General features: G+C 38.7%; 1 protein-coding gene across 4 annotated transcripts in view; it reads left to right on the top strand.

Annotated features, from left to right (window-relative positions):
* Positions 1-6812: 6812 nt before the first annotated feature.
* The window catches only part of scn1lab (sodium channel, voltage-gated, type I like, alpha b), a 56300-nt gene continuing 41219 nt past the window's right edge, over positions 6813-21893 (top strand). For 2 of the 4 annotated variants that reach the window (XM_067459115.1, XM_067459119.1), the window contains exons 1-3: positions 6814-7056; positions 16208-16530; positions 16722-16840. In XM_067459115.1, the coding sequence (XP_067315216.1) occupies positions 16261-16530; positions 16722-16840 (389 nt within the window). In that variant the 5' untranslated portion in view covers positions 6814-7056; positions 16208-16260. Of the gene's footprint in view, positions 7057-7781; positions 8238-16207; positions 16531-16721; positions 16841-21893 lie in introns of those variants that run through there. The other 2 variants (XM_067459121.1, XM_067459118.1) reach the window with 2 other exon arrangements.

Here is a 21893-nt window from a genome sequence, read left to right as displayed (position 1 = left end):
TGTGTGTGTGTGTGTGTGTGTGTGTGTGTGTGTATTCAGTGTCAGATGGGTGCGTAGAGGTATTCAGCATGCCCCTTCTAATGAAGAAGGCATGTACTACCACACTTAAGTGCTAAAGTAATTGTCCAGTGTGTACATTGGGACTCGCCTATATTTACTCTCCCATAAAAATTTGTATTTGTATTTATTAGCAAATATAGCCCATTTTAATCAAATTAAAAATATGATGCTATAGTTTTCATAGGATTTAAAAAAACAAATCTCAGAAAATATATTTTTTAACAGTCATTTATGAGTGTTTATTCAATTTTAAGGCAATTTCATGCCCTAACATTATAAAAACAATCATGTTAAACTGACAGTAAAAAATTTGCATGTGTAGTTTGCAAAACAATCACCGTAAAAGAAATACTATGATGGTTTTATGGGATGCCTGTATATATTTTACAACATATAAGCTTATTTTATATGTGTGTGTGTGTTAATAACATTATTTGAATAACTCTTCATTGAAAATGGGTTGGGCAACAATTGGGCATTTTTTGGTGTGCAGACCTGGCATGAAGGTAAGATCTTATGGATTTATTAATAGGGGTGTGACGATATACTCGTGTCACGATTCGATACAAATTGCGATACTGAACTCACAATACAATAATTTTAATAAAATACAATAAACTTTTTTGTTTTTGTTTTCCTCACACAGTACTCGCTCTTATAAACCACCTAAAATGCTTTGAATAATTGTACTCTAAATATTCATCTGTGTTAATTACAGTATGTGTAACAGAGGCCAGCTAGTAGTAGTTGCTGTGCAAGTAAACCTCACTCCTCTGACCCCAAGAGACGCTCTAGCGACTGACGCTAGAGGTTGCAGCCTTTAGCCTCTTTGTTAGAGCGTCCGACTCTCATGCCGGCGGTCCCGGGTTTGAGTCCCGGTCAAACAGTAGGGGTTACATATGCATGTCATTGTAATTCTGTTCCTCATATAAAGCCATTGTGTCTCTTCAGAAGACTTGGATTTGGATTAAACCACTCAATTTTTTATGCCTTTATAAGTTTTAGAGAAATGGATTTTAAACTGAGGGACAAAAAATCTCTCAGGTTTCATAAAAATATCTTCATTTGTGTTTGAAAGTTAAAAGAAATGACATGAGGGTGAGTAGGCCTACATGATGACAGAATTTACATTTTTAGGTGCATTATAAATACAGTAAATTGAGCCTTGGCTAAAACAACTCTATATCATCGATCATATCATTTAAATCGATGATTTTATATCTTGATTAACGATGTATCGTTACACCCAGGGCAGGACTTCTTCTATATAGGGTGGTGGGGGCCCCTGGGCTTGAGTCACTTTCAGGCCCTACCTTCTATAAATTACTTTAAATAGAACAAAATGATACACAAGCTATGTATTAGCAACACAATTCTGGATAAACTGAGAATAAAAAAAGAAATTCTGAGCAAACAACTAAACAAAATGACGGACATATTGAAAAAACGTAAAAGGGCGGGGCACCCTATTGAGCGGGGCCCATGGGCTTGAGCCCATGGTAATTCCGGCCTTGGATACACCCTGGTTACTTGGTTATTTTTTTTTTACAGTCTATGGTTACACCCCTATTTATGAATGAACCGCTCATTTTAAAATCTTCCAGGTCAACTGGTACTTATGGTGTCTGTTTCAAGCATTATAAAGCTTATGATAACTTTGGATAATAGATTAAGTAAATCCACTTCACCAGCTAGCCTACTCTTTGACAGCGATGCCATAAAAATAGAGCTACCACAAAAAGGAAGCTCATACACCAAAATCTAAAGACGGTAGTGTGCTTGTCTTTTCTTCCCTATTGTAATAGGCTATATCCCGAGTAAAATTATGTCCATCTGGAATTCATTGGTTGTGGTTTGCTATTGGTCGATCTCATGTGAGTGACTGTCCCGCCGTCCTCAGTCCAGTTAACACGTCATCAGAGAAAATAGAGAAAAGATCGTCCCTTCATCAAATTTGCACGGATAAATCCTTCAAATACACTGCAATATTCCATAAAATAAGAATACTATTATTATTTTTTATTCCATGTTGACTTTACAATGACACTTCCATCACAGAATAGGCAAACAGCAAACACATTACATTTTCAAAAATCAGACAGGGCCGAAGGTGCCCACATTGAAGAAACACGATAAACTACTTTTATAGTCATTTTGAAAAAACCTACACATTTAACGTTGATCTAAATGTCTAAAAGGCGTAGTCGACATTGGCAGAGGAATCTATAGAACCTTTCTAATTCGGTTTGTGCATTGTTCGTTCGGCAGAGTAAACACTTCTGTCACAGCCAGCTGCTTCATTGAGAAAGTTTACCCGTGTTCTGTCCGCTCAGCGGACTGGTGATCCTTCAGTACGCCCTATGCCTCGATGACAACCCGCAGGCGAGAGCGCTTAATGAGGGAAGCTCAGTGAATGTCAAAACCAGCGCGATGCGTCATGCATCACCACAAGCCCTGCGGAGGCGCGACGCGCTGGCAAAGAGTGCGGTAATGCAGTAAATCACTGATATTTTCAGTGTGTTTATTTTTACGACTAAGACCATATAAATGTACCAGTGCATTCATCCATACTAAGAGAACCCGATAAGTTTCTTAGCAATTAATGAAGTTAGCTCATGTGATATATATAGGGAGGTGTTATAAGAAGCGCTACCTCCCTCCTCTGTCGCCACCAGGGGGCGCCGGCGCATTGTTTGGAGTAGCGTGCCTCTCCCATGCCTCAGGTGAAGTGCACGCCAGCATCCTCTTTCAAGCATGGATAAAGATTATTCATTTTGACCATGTGTGGTGAATTCGAGGATTTCAGGAATGAACAACCTTGGTCCATACTATATAACACAATAATATATAAGTCCCTATTATGGGTTGGGCTGGGATGGGCTGTTTTAACCCAGCGGTCGGGTTAAATGTTTGCCCAACATCTTGGCAGTTTAAAGGGTTAGTTCACCCAAAAATGAAAATTATGTAAATAATTACTTACACTAATGTCGTTCGACACCCGTAAAACCTCCGTTCATCTTCAGAACACAAATGAAGATATTTGTGTTGAAATCCGATGGCTCAGACAGGCCTTCATTGACACCAATGTCCTTTCCTCTCTCAAGACCCATAAAAGGCATTAAAGATGTCGTTAAAAAGTCCATATCACTACTAGTGGCTCTACAATAATTTTATGAAGCGGCGAGAATGGTTTTTGTGTGCAAAAAAAACAACAACAACTCAATAACGACTTATACACTCCTGAACAAAATCTTAAGACCAGGGGATGCATTGCAAGTTTTACACATTTCACACTAGTGGGTCATAACCGGGTTGTAAGTGCTGCTTCAAAATGCCAAAAGAAGAAACAGGAGCAAGAGACAAAAAATAGAGAGTAGGCAATTTATTGAAAACTGCATTTAAACTGAAACAGGCCGTTCATCAGCTGATCAAAAGTTTAAGACCATAGCCATAAAAAGGTCAAATCTGCACAAAAATATGGCTTTCATGGCATTGTCCTTCAAGCAGTCATACTGTCAAGATCTCCTGATGGCAAAGGCAAAAAGGCTTTCTCTCTTTGAACTTGGCAGGATTGCTGAGCTGCACAAGCAAGGCCTTTTACAATGCGCCATCGCTGCTGAGGTTGGACGCAGTAAGACAGTCATTTTACATTTCTTAAAAAATCCTGAGAGTTATGGGACAAAAAAGTCAAGTGGTAGACCCAAAAAGATTTCACCTACACCGATCCGCAGGATCCGACAGGTTGTTCGTGAAGACACAGGTCGATCCTCAACCCAAATTAAGGCCCTTACTGATGCTGACTGCTGCCCAATAACCATAAGATGTCATCTGCTAGAGAAGGGCTTCAAGAACAAAAAACGTCTTCAAAGGCCTCCTCCCACGACACAAACTTGCCCATTTAGAATTTGCAAGGGAGCACCAAACATGGGACATTGAAAAGGGGAAGAAAGTATTATTCTCTGACGAGAAAAAAATAAACCTGGACGGTCCAGATGGCTTCCAACGTTACTGGCATGACAAGGAGATCCCACCTAAAGTGTTTTCTACGCGGCACAGTGGAGGAGGCTCCATCATGATCTGGGGTGCTTTTTCCTTCAATGGGAAAATGGAGCTTCAGGTTGTGCAGGGGCGTCAAACGGCGACTGGCTATCTGTTGCAGCGGGCATCCCTCTTGACCGAGGGCCCCCGTCTGTGTGGTAATGACACAGGACACGCTTTCACCAGGACAACGCTGCCACTCACAAAGCCCGCCTGACGAAGGACTTCTTCCAGGAGAATAACGTTGCTCTTTTTGACCATCCTGCATGTTCCCCAGATCTAAATCCCATTGAGAACATTTGGGGATGGATGGCAAGGGAAGTTTGCAAAAATGGACGTCAGTTCCAGACCGTGGATGCCCTTCGTGAAGCCATCTTCACCACATGGAGCAATGTTCCCACCAGCCTCCTGTAAACAGTCACATCAAGCGTGCCGAAACGAGTTTTTGAAGTGATCAACAAGAACGGTGGGGCTACTCACTACTGAGTCCTTTTTTGACACTTTTAGTACTGTTGTGCGTTATTTTTGGGCTATGGTCTTAAACTTTTGATCAGCTGATAAACGGCCTGTTTCAGTTTAAATGCAGTTTTCAATAAATTGCCTACTCTCTATTTTTTGTCTCTTGCTCCTGTTTCTTCTTTTGGCATTTTGAAGCAGCACTTACAACCCGGTTATGATCCACTAGTGTGAAATGTGTAAAACTTGCAATGAATCCCCTGGTCTTAAGATTTTGTTCAGGAGTGTATAGTGATGGGTCGATTTCAAAACAAAGATTCAAATGGTTATGAATCAGCATGTCAGTTCATGATTCGAATCATGAGTCAATACACTGATTCATAATAGTTCAAGACTTTTTAAAATCGTCCCATCACTATATAAGTCGTTTTTTCTAGGGGGGGATAGAAGTCTTTTCTCGACGCTTCATAAAATTGTATAATCACTGTAGTGATATGGACTTTTTAATGATGTCTTTAGTGCCTTTATGGGACTTGAGAGAGGAAATGACCTTGGTGTCAATGAAGGCCTGTTGGATTTCAACACAAATAACTTCATTTGTGTTCCGAAGATGAACGGGGGTCTTACGGGTGTCGAACGACATTAGGGAAAGTTTTTAATTACTTTTTTTTAATGAATTTTCATTTTTGGGTAAGCTAATCCTTTAATTTAACCCAACTATTGTTTAAAAATTACTTCATGGCTGGCTTAAAATGAACCCAAAATCAGGCACATAATTACTAGAGGCAACATTAATAAACAAAATGATTATAATAATTTATTATAATGTTTTCTATTTAATTATTATTCATTACACGTATAAGTTAATGTTATTCATTTTATTTTCCAACATGCTTTGGGTTAATTTTAATCAGGGAATACAGTAATTTTTAAACAATAGTTGAGTTAAATGAAACTACCCAGCAGGTTAGGCAAACATTTAACCCAACCGCTGGGTTAAAACAACCCAATCGCTGGGTTTGTCCATTTTCAACCCAGCATTTTTTAGAGTGAAAAAAGGGGAAATCAGTACACCAGTCCTTCAGTGCTACTCATTCTGGACTACATTTCCCAGCATCCCTTTGGTTCTCACCTGCACTTATTCAGCCATGACCCGCACCTGTCACTGATCAGCACACATTGTCTGGTCTCCTTTGAGCAAGGACTATACAAAATGTATCGTTGGATAAATAACAAACAAAACAAAAAAAACATTTTTTTTTTTTGAGAAACCTGGTTGCCTCAAAATTCAGTTAATTGAAATTAAAATTTTAAGTTAATACAATGGAGATTTTTAAATCACAGAAACTCAAAATATTATGTTATCTGAACCACATTATCTGACTAAATAAAAAAATGTGATGACAAATCATGAAAATCATTCTTTACACTATACTTATGTAGCAAACTCCAGCATATCTCCTGCAATCATCTTGTGTATGCTTTCTACTCCCTCGTCTCCAGCATATTCATTCCTGATGATCTGTGTGAGTGTAAGATTACCTGTTAATTTACCCAGAAAAGGTATGTGTGATCCATCTCCCTCCTTCTGAAGACAGAGCGTGCATCTCAATCGGCTCCCTGGGTCAGTAGTCAGGGCACCTCCCTGACTACTGAGCTGATTGAGATGCGCCCTAAGACTGTGATTTGATTTCCCTCTCAAGATTCTCTGTTCACATGCTCTGGTTAATCTCAATTCTCACCTGTTCGATCTGCACAATTAACATCATTGTTAACATTTTTAACAAGTGTGAAAGTATTATACAGAATATACACATATAGAAGATAGGCTATATGTTAAAGCGTTTGTGATATCTGCATTCAGAATCTTAAAAGGATTTAGTTATATTTCTCAAATTAGATTTATTAAGTCAATTTCTGAATAGGCTTGCAATTTTGCATTTCAACCGTTATTGACCAAGAAAGAAAAAAAAAGATAGAGTTCAATGAAAACATGTTGACCTTCTGTGACAACTTGCCATTGAAATACCCTATTATAGCTTTTCCAGCTGAATTTAATCAACAAAAAAGTGCAACAAACCAATTCACGAAAGAGCAATGATGTGCAAAGTAATGTAGCCTTCAAAAAAAGAAGCTATAAACCGCTTCACACATGTAGGCTAGATATTTGTCCTCCGAGGAACCTCGTGTCGTCGACCTGGGCCTGACGTGAGTTCTGTCTGTGCATTGACTCTGGATTCGAGTCGTGAGGCTCGCGCACGCGTCACTCCCACCACCCAAGCCACCGATAACCGGAAGCGACTATCATCCGTGATATTTGGGGAGACGAACGACAGCTCAGAGCGCCTTTCAATGGATAAAAAACATCGCCGCGTCTTTTCAATTTGTTTGACAACCGCGTTTTAGTGGGAGGAAAGACACACAAAAAAAGGAACTTACGGTAAAAACGAAGTTATTGGAGCCAACCGTCATCCAGGTTCGAGCCTGATAGGCATTGCTATGGTGAGTAAAATATCAATTCAGAAACGTCTAGAAAGGTCGGGCAAATACTTATCATATTTATCCTTACAACACAGCTGATACAATTGCGAGGACCAGGATCGTGAAAATATAAATGTATAGCTGTTATAATTAGGTCTATATGATATTTACCTAAACAAAAAAAGACAGCTGGTGATTAGGACTTAATGTCCAGATGAAGAATATGACGGTGCATTCATTTAAAGGTCACTCTCTTGCTGCTTTACATTAAACACAATGGGATCTTGATCAAATGACGTAAAACAAAATAATTAATCGTATCCATATAAAGATAATAGAGGCTGGGGCATATGTTTGCACAGTAGGCCTAATTGGGATCATCCAGAGACATTTAAGGAGTTTAAACGGGATTTGGATAGCTGGCATTATCGCTCTTAGTCATATCAGGGGTTTTACACGGGATTTGTGAATGTAAAAACTGGACAGATGTTTGGGTTTCTGTCCGCTGGTTGCCTATGGAGATGATGGTGGTGCTGAATTTGGCGGATCTATTAAAATTAGCTTAAGCGAGGGACTTTAGTTTAATGTTTTAAGCTTAATAGAATAATAACTCTTGTTTTGATGATTTCAGAAAACGTTGGCATTTCCACCAAGCACATTAATTGTATTGATAATGGTTGTCATTGAAAAGAGGAGCAAATGCGACCCCCTCCTTCCCTCACATTTCCACACCCACCCAACCGTCGCACACTGGATGTACACGAGAAGGGGCTGAAAAACACAATCCGAAAACACCATTATGTGCCAATTTGCGGTGCTAATGTGAACCTTTACGCCTCCGAAACTCGATAACGTTGGAGACATTTTTGGTCAGTGAAAACGGCACGCCCAGAAACGTTTTCTCAGTCGCCTAGACACCGTTTAACCCTTTGGGTGGGTTTCTCGTTACGTGGAATTACATCAATCTCGGTTCCTCAGTCGGTGTCGTCAGGGTCGCAAATGTAGATATGTTGAAGCCCCAGGCGGTGTTTTTTTTAACATAAAGCTCTAGAAATGGCCGTGTAAATGGTACGTAACAGTCATGTTCTGAGTTCGTTGTGTTTTGGGTGGACCTCGAGCCTGTGGAATGGAAATAAACGGAGACGTCAACATGGCGACAGCTGCTTCGCCCCTGCGCTCGAGATGAATCCTCATCTATAAAGGTAGGGGGCCTTCGAGCTCACCTTGGGCTTCTGTCAACCCTCAGGACAAAAAATAAACTTCATCTTTCGATTACAACCTTTTATTTTTTTTATTGTGGAGCATGTGAGGTACTTAAATGTTTGACTTGTTGAAACAGTAGGAAGGCTACTTAGGAAAACGCTAAAATTAACCTATAGTCCATTTTGAAGGTTACTTGCGGTTTGCATTTTTTAGACATTTTATTTTTATTATAAACAATACCTTTATAGATGAGGATTCATCTCAATCATTGAAATCCAAATAAACAGCCCCTTGAAACAGACTGAAGACTTAAAAAAAGATTGAGAACTATTTTATAAATGTTCGATTTGCACATGTATAATGCAAGATGAAATGTGCCGTTATTCAATTCCCCGACTCACATGTGTTCAATACGTAAGAGTCAACGTGTCTCAAAAACTGTATGCGAAAATGACGTGAAGCGCGTGGCGGATGACCTGAACTGAGCCCATGAGAGGCGGAAGCGCGCGCACCTGTGTTTCAGCACCATGGAGAGCAGCTGTTGCGAATCCCTATCAGCCGCGACGAAGCAGAACCATTTTAACGCACAGTTGAGGAAAATGTCACGTTCTTGACTAGAAAGCGTTCGGACATGTCACGTGTTGGTGTTTTGTTCCAGTTTATTGTGAGGTGTGGACGGGCACTTCCCCCCACCTGTCAGAAATCATATACATACAGTCTTTATAACACATGCAGTGTCTAAATATGTATGCATGACTGTCATGGTTTGAGGGGGAATTCTGACACAGATGCCTGGAGTTGGCTTCGAATATTTGAGTCCACCTTCTCTGTGACACACTGTCAATATCTTTCAATATCCTGTTAAGATGGAGTAGCATGCAGGGTCCTCTGAGGTGACACTTTTTACACTGATGGTCTTAGCATGTTTCTATATTATGATGTAACGTCCGAGGAGCTTTTGAAATTTCTCAGTGTTTGTTTTTTGACAACTCATCAAAATTGTGAGTAGTAGTACTTTACCCAGGAGTGCCTACTGTATATTTAAATTGTGCCAATATCCCCAACCTCATCTCTGAGGTTTGGTTTGACCCTGGAGATGGGGCTGGGAGTAATGGCACCCCAGAGGGTTGGCTCATTTTTGGAGGGGGGTTAAATCAGTAGATTATTGGATGAGTGCTTGGATGGGTGGATGCATGGATGAGGGAGTTGTTTTTTACTTCTGTCCTCAGAGGGAACAGACTGAACAGGCTGGGTGACGGTAGGGAGGGAGAGAGAGACAACTCACAGTGCTCGCTCACAGACCCACATGCACACAAACAATCGCTTGACGAATATTAGTCACAGTTGGGAAAAATGAAATCTAGCCCAGAGCAGGCGAGGGCATCCTGGAATATTTAGTCTCGCAAACATTGTTAGCAGTATGTTAACGAATGCAGACAAGTCAAACTTGGTCAAAAAGCTTACAGCACCTAAGCCTATATGCTTCTACTGATTATATTTGTATAGCTTCATAAGTATTGAGTTATATGGGGTATGCTTCATATTTCATGCATATTTGTATAATGATGTTCTCAAACATTTTTTTCACCTTTATTTGCTCAAAAGTTCAAGGCATAACCTATTTTGTTTGGTTTATAAATGCATTTGATCTCTGTTTTTGTCTTCATTCATTAAATGTGCATGATCTATGCAGGATCCTGTGAATTAAGATTTTTAGTAATACTGATTTTTCAGTTTGCTTGGTGAAATAGGTTTATTCCAACTATATTATGCCTTTCCAGTTGGATGAGGAGGATTAAGAGTTTTGCATCGTAGGTGGTTTGGAGCAGTGTCAACTGTTGTTTGTGTGAAAGAAATCCTAGCTCTAGAAAATTTTAGAAATAAAATAAAACAATTACTGTTTTATAGATGTTTTTTTACAACTGTCAACTGAAATTATTCACTAAAATGGTATTGTCTAAAAAAAGGAAGAATGCAGTCTGCACATTTGGATTTAGAAAGTCATAGATGGAGATGTAATTATGGCATCTTTAATATGCTATAAAACTTTAACATGAATCTGTGCATCATTTTTCAGATCCACCATTTTAAAAGGGAAAAAAAGAATAATTAAAAAGAATGAATGTGGGAGGTTCCATAATCCATTTTAGACAGCTATGCATTCTCAGGTGCTACTTACAGGACTGTTATTATTATCTCCCAAACTGGATTTTGGATTGCACAGTGTGAGTTATGTGACATACAGTAAATAAGTAAATGGACATGAGATATTAAAGGTGCACTATGTAGGATTTTTGCAGTAAAATATCCCCAAAAAACACCAGGGCAGTGTTTTATTTTTGTTCAGTTGAGTTCTTACAATATCCCAAATGTTTATTTGTAAGTTGTGATAAAATTGCCATTTTAACCAAGGAGCCGGGACGTCTGAGGGAGTCGCCTGTCAGATGCGTCATATCTGTGTTACCCTCGGTTTCCGTTTTTATTTGGCAGAAATGCTTTACTCGTAGCAGTGTGCAACAAGTGTCACAGCAGCCACCGAACAAACGCAAAGAGTAATGTCATAACAACATTTTAAATCGCACTTAAATGTATCTAATATGATAAACAGAGCTGCGTTATCTCAAACTCATGACCAGAAAAGCAGAAATGGCTCTGGCGACTGTGTCCCGTCATAATAAAAGTCCCACTGCTTGAGCCGTGTGTTTGCGTAACAATCGCTCCAGCGGCCTTGCTCAGCTCCTCAACACTCGGTCCTGCTCTGCTTCATACTAATAACTGCATCCACGAACATGATTTCTCCCCGAGTCCTATCCTGATTCTTTTTCACTGGCTGTGAGGTGAAGACCATATGTCCTAAGATTCTCAGCTCACACATGGCATCATAAAACTATGCCTTTGTTTTGAATAGGCCTCTCTAGTGGATGGAAAAGTTACATAGTGTTGCTTTAAACACTGCAATAGGACATTCGTTCAGTCTGTCAATTAGACAGTTTAGTGGTCGTTATAAAACAATATTTTGACCAAGGACTAGGGACTGACCAGTCAGCATCAAGAACTGCAGATAGCCGTGTAATAAAATGTGGGATCTTCCACTAGTACTACTATTATGTGGTCTACTGTTCAAATGTTTAGGTTGGTAAGATTTTAAAATTTGGAAGATAGGCTGCATTTATTTGATCAAGTATTCTGCTCAAATAGTAATAAAATTTAAAAATAACTGTTGTAATATATTTTATGTAACTCATTCAATGACAAAGATGATTTTTCAGCATCATTACTAGTCTTCAGTGTCACTAGATGCTTCAGAAATCCTTCTAAATCATTTTTTTTTAAGAAACTGTGATATTTTTCCTAATAACAATCAGACAGCATTTATTTGAAATTGATCTGAAATTGATCTTCTTTTGGAACAATGTAAAAGTCATTACTGTCACTTTTGATCAATTTAATGTATTTGCTTTTGTTAAATTTAATGAATGCCAAAATGTCAAAAATGACAATTCCGACTCCAGACGCCGGGATCTGGTCAACAGTTATCCGTTTTGTCTGGTGTCCAGAACCAGTAAGACTTGTTAACAGAAAGTCTTGTCTGGTACCCCAAAACTCTATCAGTCTTCTATCAGCCTGTGAGTTTGACTGAGAAAGCTAGAGGAGAGCAGAAACAGGAGATGGAGTGATGATAATAAAGATTGCAGAGTTTATTGAATAATCTTAGTTCAATGGATCTCGTATGGCCAGTATAAATCCAACAAATTTTATTATACCAAGGGGAAAACAATGGAAAATTACTGCTTCAAAACATCATCCTGTGATGTAAAAACCTTGAAATAAAGACATTTTCTTATCTTCTAGTAATGAAGACATCTCTTACACAATATCACAATATTCAAATATCAAAAAATAAAATAAAACAATGTTAAATATTTTGTTGACTTGTGTACTTATATCGTACTATGGAGCCCCACACATGAGATGCAGGAACAAATAGTAGGCTAAATCGATTTATAAATCGAGGAGGGAACTAATTAATAAAACCTGTGGATGGTTTAGCAAGTCGAGGGAACAAAGTAGTAAATTGTGTGCATGATTTATAAATCGAGGGAATTAATTTCTTGCACGTCATATTCGGGCCTCTGTAATATCACAAATGTTTCCAACAATGTTGAACTCCATGAAATCAGCTATTTTAAAATCATGACATAATATCTGTATTACCTTTGATAGTTTTTTTTTTGAATCTCTTGTTTGCACCATGCCTCAGAGACAAACAATTCTATTTTGTCAAGTGGCTAACATAGCCACAGTAACAGGAATGCAGAATTTTCTCTATCGTATAATGTATTTTAAAATGAATTGCATGCCATTTAGCAACACAAGTCACTAGCTTTTATTAGTTTGATATTCTAATATATAGATGTATAGTTTACTGCAGTGTGCAACAAGTGTCTCATACCAGCCACCAAGCGAATGCACAGAGTAACATTACCATAAGATTTAACACACTCAACCGTATTTTTAATATGATTGGTCACGAAGCCTACAGTGCCTCGGAACCTGTAACACACAAACTTCACATAAACACAGTTGATTATGTATGTGAACATAAACAGCAAATAAAGAAATCACATTGGCTTTTGCCACAGATTTATGTCATTTGTGTCATGTCACTTATGACTGGTTTTGTGGTCCAGGGTCACATATGTGACCTCACACTGCTAGAGTCTGCAATGGCTTGTTCTGAGACACTGTGTAAGATTTATGGGGGTTAAAAAAGAGAACTGGGTGGGATACCGTTAATAAAAATAAAAATAAAAATAAAAATAAAAAACACATTTAACAACACATTCATGTTCAAAAATTGAATTTGGCATAATATGTGGTTTAAAACCCACATAATCCTAATATTAAACAACAATATAAAATAAAATAAAATATAAAAACAAAAAAAGATGTATAGTAATAAAGCAAAATATAATAATATAAAAATGATACATGGTATATAGTTAAGCTTTATAAAAACAAAGAAAATAAAACAAAACAGATGTATGATTTCACAGGTTGCTACTAAGAATCCTTTAGATTTTTTTTTTTTCTTCGTTTTTTTTTTTCTGATCCCAAACTTGTGATTCGTAGTCATCTCTTTCCCTCTTGCTTTCTCCTAGGGCTGTGCAATATATTGAAATTATTGATATCTTTTGGGGAAAGGAACCAAATGCGTTTCAATAGGATATGTGCATTAGGTCTTAAAGTGACAGCCTGCTAATACAGTAAACCTGCCGCTGTCTATCAAACAACAAAAGAACAAGAGTAAATCACTCATTGCTCTTGGCTGAATAACCTTTGTAGCTTTATTATGTATCAGTGTATATTTAATTCATGCGAAGACTACTGTTTTTAGTTCTTATTTTTAATAACAAATATAAATTAAAATCACAAAAATAATCATCCACCCCTAGTTCAGGAGTCTTTGTTCACCTGGATGTTCTTGATTTTAAATTTTAGACTACAAGAGCAGGATGTCAATATGGCTGCTCAGCTGCTTGTTCCACCCGGACCTGATAGCTTCCGGCCCTTCGTGTCTGAGTCTGAGTCCCAACGGCCCAAAGATGTTTTAAAATCTAAAATTAATACATATTTTTTTATATATAAATACGTTTCTTCGTTTTTTAATTAACTATATTGATATTTTGTTTCTGTGATTCATCTTAATTAATTGCCATTAAAACATATATATAATCTGTATATTAGCTCCAAATTAATGTAGAAACAACATAAAAATTTGTTTATTGGAACCTTTTTATCTTTTTAGGCCAGTATCAATGATAGTAATACAGTTTCTGATGTCTCTATGAAATAATATTTAATTCACACTTAAATGAAATAACACACTAACATTTATTAAGCTTCAAAAAATATTACTTTTAATTTAAGTGAATAAAAAAAAATCCTCACATTTCATTTGTACCTGTGCTCAAGAAGTTAACAAGTAGGAAAAATACATGTTATCAGTTTGCACTACATGCATTATGAATTATATATAGATTCATCCATATTAAAGGTACTAAAGCTATTTAGTCAAGAGCAGAGCATATTTAGTGAGCAATTACTTTTGTTCTTTACATTGTCATTATAAGTGGTTACTGTCACTTTAAAAGATCTTCCGCTGTCGCACATGATGCGTAGCCTATCTCACACACATCTCATTTTCTCACACCTCTTTAAACTCATTTAAGATGTTATTTAACTTTTTAAGGCTGCTCTTATGAAGAAACTTAACAAAACTGGTATATTGGCAAAATTGTGTGTGTTATTGTTTGTTAAAGCGCGAAATAGAACTTGAATCTGGGCGTTGTGTGAGTTTTTCATACAGCACATTCTCTTTGTCTTGTCGCTCTTAAATGGTTTAAAAGCATTTGCATGAATAAACTCGTGATCATATAATGTAACAGTCAGGGGATTACAGAAAATAAGTATTTACCAGTGGAGTCTCTCGTTTCTACCATGGTTTCTACTAATGGTGCTTGATTCAACATCCCGCGCCCTGCGCAGATATCGACAGCGCAACTAGGTTGCCAGGTCGAGGCCACAAAGGGTTTGAAATTTGTGCAATGTGTCGATTGTATGAGTCGCCGTTTCATACAAGATCTGGCAACTGAACAACCTTGAAATAACACATTTGTGATTATTCAAAGAACGAGGTTTGGGCCATACAAATTACGGGAGATTTCCGGGAGAAATTACAAAACGGGAGGGGGGCAGGAGATGGGTGTGAAATATGGGAGACTCCCGGCAAAAACGGGAATGTTGACAGGTATGTAGGCCAGTGTTACATATTTTGTTCAGTTGAGTTTTTACAATATCCCAAAAGTTTCTAACTATTTGTAAATTGTAAGAAAATTGCTATTTTAACCAAGGAGCCGGGACATCTGAGGAAGTCTCCTGTCAATGGCGTCATATCTGCGTTACCCTCGGTTCCTGGTTTTATTTGGTAGAAACACTTTACTCTTAGCAGTGTGAACAAGTGTCACAGCAGCCGCTGATCATAACATAATTTTAAAAACACTTAAATGTATCTAATATGATAAACAGAGCTGCGTTTTCTCATACTCATCATTGGAAAAGTGGAAATGGCGCCAGCAACTGTGTCCCGTCATAATAAAAGCTCGAGCCGTGTGTTTGCGTAACAATCGCTCCAGCGGCCTTGCTCAGCACCTTAACACTCGGTCCTGCTCTGCTTCATACTACAGTAATGAGGGGAAGACCATATGTCCCAAGATTCTGAGCTCAAACTTGGCGTCTTCAAACTACACCTTTGTTTTGAATAGACGCCCTCTAGCGGATGGAAAAATTACTAGTGCAGCTTTAACAAGGTATTGCACATTGCATTTTTCTTCAATATAGCACAGCCCTACTCCATCTCTATAGTCTATATCATCCTCTATTCTTCTCTTCGCCCCCCCACCCCCATATCTTATATCTTTATTCTTTGAGGGGGGGGGGGGTCTTTTCATAGGGGTCATGGAGCCCCAGGGACTGTATCTGATTTGCTCTGAGTACACACCCAGTTGGTGCTCGCAGGTTTGGCTACAGTACCAGGGCAGCACGCCAGATTGGCTATTTATGTCTGGTGGCTCGCAGGCAATGCTGCTCTACTGTAACATACAGAGCTGGTGCAACCAATCCAGTTCTGTAAACACACACATACACACAAACACACACACACAGACATAGACACAGACACTCAAGCTGCAGCTAATGTCACTGCATGAATATTAACAACCTCTTTATTGGTATGCAATCTTCTCCCGATTCTCCAGTGTGATGCTGATTGTTATGTAAATAAATTGACGTTGGTTAATTTCATATTTTAAACCGCCACAGATTGACTCAATTCATAAAAATTAAAGACTGGAATGATCAATCTCCTCTCGCAAGACTGTGTATTGAGCATGTGATTTCCTTCCTTCAGCTCCCAGAGTGACCGGAGATTAGCTGGTGCAGCTACAAGAGCAGGATGTCAATATGGCTGCTCAGCTGCTCGTTCCACCCGGACCTGACAGCTTCCGGCCCTTCGTGCCTGAGTCTCTCGCTGCTATCGAGCGCCGCATCACAGAGGAGGCGGCCCAACGGCCCAAAGGCGAGAGACGGCCTGATGATGATGACGAAAACGGGCCCAAACCCAACAGTGATTTGGAGGCGGGAAAATCCCTGCCCTTTATCTACGGAGACATTCCACCCAACATGGTGTCCGTCCCGCTGGAGGACCTGGACGGCTACTACAGCAACCAAAAAGTATGTCAAAGAAATTTTTTCAAATGCAAACATTTAGTTTGCAAATTGCTTGTTATTTGCATTTTTGACTGTCAACAGGACTTTAGCCTGGTGTCAGAACGTGTATCATTTTCTGTAGTTACATATAACACCTTGTGAAACAGAATTGAAAAGAGATGCCTGTAATCACAAACCGTTTTTCTCTGCTTCAGACCTTTATAGTATTGAATCGTGGGAAGGCTATATTCCGCTTTAATGCTACGCCGGCCTTGTATATTTTGAGCCCTTTCAATCCATTGAGGAGAATCTCCATCAAGGTCCTGGTGCATTCATATCCTTTATCAGCTGAATGGATGTATGTAAGCAAGTGAACAGGTTACAGAGTAAGGCCTGTTTACACCAAGAATGATATAACTATAAATATAACGGTAACTCTTTAAGGTATGTTCATTAGAATGGTCCGTAACTTTGCAGGAAGTAATGCAGGACAAATGAGTAGTACTACAATAACACTTCAGTAATATCGAATTTAAGACTAAGATAGTTCCGCTTGTGTTATCTTTAATTATAACCCGTGCTGGCAAAATGATTCGGAATACGCACAGGATCCTTTCGAGCTACAGACAAAACAGGTAAACCTTTTTTGCGGTTTTCACAAAAATGTGAAAAAAATGTGAAAAATGTCTAGTGATCACAATGCTCCAAATAGCAATTAAACATCTAAAAGTATCTTTATTTGCAAGTTTTCTGAGAGGAGTACATTTTCTTTTGTCCATGAAAAAAGCTGTTTTCTGCTTGCTTCTCGACCTCTGGAACTTTCCCTCAGCTCAAGTTTGGTATCATATAAAAATGCAGCGTTCCAACTTTCATTCATTGTGAAATCTCTCTATAGCATGAGTCTGAACCAATGAAATGTGATTTTCAAACTCATGCTGATGTAAACAAAACTGACTGACAGATCCAAAGCGTGTGCACAAAGATGCCTCAGACAGCATGTGATCCCACGATATATACGCATAGAATTACAGTATTTCAAATTAGTATTGACGCAGACATTATCTGTTATATCTTAAGTGAACATGTAGTTAACCGAACTGTTTATCTCAGAGTGGGACAGCTGATGGTTTCTCTCGGACAGCTGATGGTGATAATACATGAGCATGGGTGAACTGAGGATTTGTGTAAGTTTATGTTATTTCAAGTAAGTTTATTTAATCCGTGTAAAACATCAGTGTTTGCACGACAGTGGCTGTATTGAGTGCTTTTGCAAAACATAAATGAAACAATGTATCCAAGATGATGATGATGTCAATAATAATTATTACTATACTAAGTTTTGATTACAAATACTTTGTGTTTGAATGTATTTTCATCCGCCGGGATGATAGAAATGACGTCATTACGTAAAAGAAACGGTGATCCATTTTTTTTTAAACCGAATAATTCAAATGAACTGTCCGAAAGAACCGGTTCGTGGAAAAGAACCGAACTTCCCATCACTACTTCTGTTACACTTTGTGGGAACCAATCACAGACTGGCTTATCCACCTGGTGCGCTATTGGTGGGTTTAACACGATGACGGGTAGAGAAGCGACGGGTCGTTGCCTGTTGATCACACCTCTTGTGGTCTGATTGGTTGAAGGACTATCCAATTGGGCGCAGAGTAATTTCAATAATGCTTGTTGATCACGCCTCTTGTGCTGTAAAAAAATACAGAGCAGACTCCCCAGACCAATGTTCATTCTCAAATTGAGCTTGGTCTGATGATAGCCAGACAATTAAAACACCTGATGTATTAACAGTATATATGTTATGTCCAGTACAGTAGGTCTTAATACATAGACTGTCTGTTTTATTAATGTTAATCACACAATTGTGGTATCATGAAAAAAAAAAAACTTATATAAATGAAAAAAAAAAAAAAAATGTTTCCTATATTTTGTCAAATTTGTTGTTGTTACTAAGGATTTTAAGTTATGGTTGATAGGTGGTTTTGTTTTGGAACCTTCAGAAAACTTCTCAAAAACAGTTTTTTTTTGTCCGATTCCAACAAATCATACATTATTTTAGGTTTTTTAAATAAAGAATATGAAAATAACAATAACTAATTTTGCCAGCATGGATCACAATTACTGAAGGAGATCAGCCTCATTATTAACTATCAACTATGACAAATTATAAAGAATGACCAATTAATATAATCCCAACATTATCGTGTGTCTGAGATGCATCAAATATTACTCAAATGTTACCTAGTCACTCTGCATGAACTACAAGTGATCTGAACCATTATCTAAAAAACAACAACATATTTTTCACTTTAAAATAATGGCCAGTAGATCTTGAAGATTGTCTTTTTTACTCATAAAATGTGCATAAAATGTGTCATAATTACTCTCAAGTGTTACACTCTGCAGGAACAGACAAAAAAAAAATCACTCTAAAATAATGGCCCAGATCACTAGTAGTTCTTAAAGACTAGGTAACACTTGATACATTTTGTGACCATGTTGAGCGTAAAAAAAGACAATTGCTCACATCTCAGACACGTTAATGTTGTGATTAGTAATTATTTAGTAATTCTTTATAATTTGTCATATTTATTAGTTCTTAATGAAGTCAATCTAGGTAATTATTGATTACCTAATAAGGAACTATCGTAGTCCAAAATTTGAAATAACTTGTTAATCTTGTTTCCGTATTAGTTGTAGTTGCTGAAATGTTATTGTAGTCCTATTAATTTTGTCCTGCATTACTTCCTGCATAGTTACCTATAAAGTTACCAAGATAACTATACTACATTACATTAGCATCTACATCAAAATCATTCTGTTTATTCTAAGTGCACATTGCAGTTATGTTGTCTGATGCTTTAAATGTCCAAGCTCTGGTGTTTTGTGAATTCTGATTGGCTGTCATTGTTTTTATCGTTTATCAGCTGGAAAAAATTGCCTGAAAGTGATTCCAATGATATTGTTTTGCTGTGCCATTATTATTATAGTTGTGGTGTGGATTCTCCTATTCTTTTATATTTAGAAAGATTTTTAGTTATCGTTCCTGGTGTGAACAGATCTTTAGTCTTATATAGCCAGACTGTCTTGTGTAGTCTGTTTTGGTTTTGTTTTCTCTGTGTTCTTTTCCCATTTTGCCTGCCTGTTTTGCAAGTTAGTTTCCATGGTTCTTATTTAACACTTGTTCTGTTTCAGTTAGTCATTCCTTTTGTGTTTTTTTAAGCACTCAGTTTTTCTCTCATCAGTGTGTAACATGGTTGTGGATTCTAGCCCCTGGTTTTTCCCCAAGTTTTCCTGTTGGATTTATTAAAAAAACCTTACCAAAACAGGCTACACTTGACAGACTTTTTATTGCGACATTAATTCTGATCCACATTAATCTTATTTTGACTTGTTTAGACAGGAACCAACATCTGACAGTCTGACCAACTTGTAAAGGGAACAAACTTTTTTTTCCCTTTCAGTCTGTCACGTTTGACGTACGTCGGAACTGACAGACGAATTGGGATCTGGTTTCAGAGACCAATCTACTTTGAGTGTGTTAAAAACGAACCAATGGAGATTGGCATGCGTTCCACGCATTCCATGCTCCACCCCGCGGTGCGGGCATAAATAAGGAAGTGGTATGCTTGATCATTGCTTTCTAGTTCAAAGCCAAACAGTGTTATTTGCTGTGTCTATTAAGGGTGCGTTCACACTTGTAGTTCGGTTCGTTTGGTTCGTTTGGTCCGGACCAAAAAACAAAAACAAACATAATAGTCCTGGTCCGCTTAGCGTTCACACGGGCATTTTTAACAGCGAACCTAAAGTTACCGAACCAAAGGCACAGGGAGACGCTCACAACCTGATTGGTCGGCTTATATGACGTAGGAGCTCGCTTACCGAACATTCAGAACAATGCTGTGTGCGGATTACACGCGCGGGCATTTTATGCGTGTACATGGTATTATTTTTTACCAGAGAACTCATGAAGAGCTCATGAAATGTTCAAAACATTCAAAACAATGCTGTGTGCTGGATTAAACGCGATCATTTTATGCGTGTAACACATTTGGCATTATTTCTTACCAGAGAACTCATGAAGAGCTCATGAAATGTTTAAAACAACGCTGTGTGCTGGATTAAACGCGATCATTTTATGCGTGTACATGTGGCATTATTTTTACCCGCTGAGAACTCATGAAGAGCTCATAAAATGTTCAAAACATTCAAAACAGCAGCAGGATTCCCTCCGTTGTGCAGAACAGAGACGGCCGCTGTCGTCTGCACCTGCTAATAATGGGCAACACAGGAACTTTGATGAGAAGAGCCAGGTATGCTTTTTGTGTTTTTTCTAGCATTTTCGAAACATGCTCGTCTGACCAAATATTGATGAGGCTCTTCCTCGTTGCTCCACGTTTGCCCTCTAATGTTAAAGTTACTCATTTTGGATACACCGATCTTTCCGCGTCGTCAAATCAGCATTATGCGTCGCATCTTGTGACATTACGTCCGGTTTTTGGTCCGTTTACATGTCTTTGGTCCGTGTTGCGTTCATATATCAATCGAACCGCACCAGAGTTCGTTTGGAAGCGGACCGAGACCCATCTTTTTAGCGGTCTCGGTCCGCTTGTTTGGTGCGCACCAGGGTTCGGATGGCAGCGTTCACATATGTTCAAATGAACCGCACTAACCGAGCAACCGCACCAGGGTTCGTTTTAATCGAACCAAACATGACAAGTGTGAACGCACCCTAAGAGTGTTTTCTGAGTCTCGTGAGAGGATCCACTGCTTCCAGTGCGGGTGTGACTGCGTGTCTAAGCGGGTGGCCTCTTCAATAGAAATCAAGTGCAGTTGTTGGTTCAAGGCCATTTCTGTTTTGAGTGCTCACACAGGCTTGCACTATTGTACTGTGTGTGCCACAGTCATCTTCAGCATGATAAAAGAGAAGTTTTCTTTCTAAAAGAGCAACACGGTTTGGTTTTGACTCAGTGTATTTTTCAAGATGTCATTTAAACCGTGTGTTTCTGGGTGCGATTGATTTCTGTCCCCGGCTGACGGTCACGTTCGTTGTCTCACATGTTTGGGCATTCAGTACGCTAAGGCAGCGTTCGTGGATGACTCATGTTCCCCCGAAGGAACATGACCATTGCAGTGCTATGCCCCAGACTCCAGTACCTCAAACAGGTGGAGTGCCATTGCGCATCCCCTGATTTAGTGGTCCTCCAGCTGCAAAGCAGAGGCTGCTACTTTGGCTGATGGCCTTGGTGGCGACCTGAGGGTTACTATGAGGGCATCCCTTATGGATCAAATGGCTCCTTGGGCCCCTCCCTTACTTTTGGGGCTCTGGCTGAGGATATGATGTTGGTTGCAGCATCGGGGGACGTGCTAAT

Source organism: Pseudorasbora parva, chromosome 12, assembly GCF_024679245.1.
Source record: "Pseudorasbora parva isolate DD20220531a chromosome 12, ASM2467924v1, whole genome shotgun sequence".
Taxonomy (NCBI): Eukaryota; Metazoa; Chordata; class Actinopteri; order Cypriniformes; family Gobionidae; genus Pseudorasbora; species Pseudorasbora parva.
The sequence above is the reverse complement of the archived record's forward strand: the minus strand, read 5'-3'. Positions and strand labels throughout refer to the sequence as shown.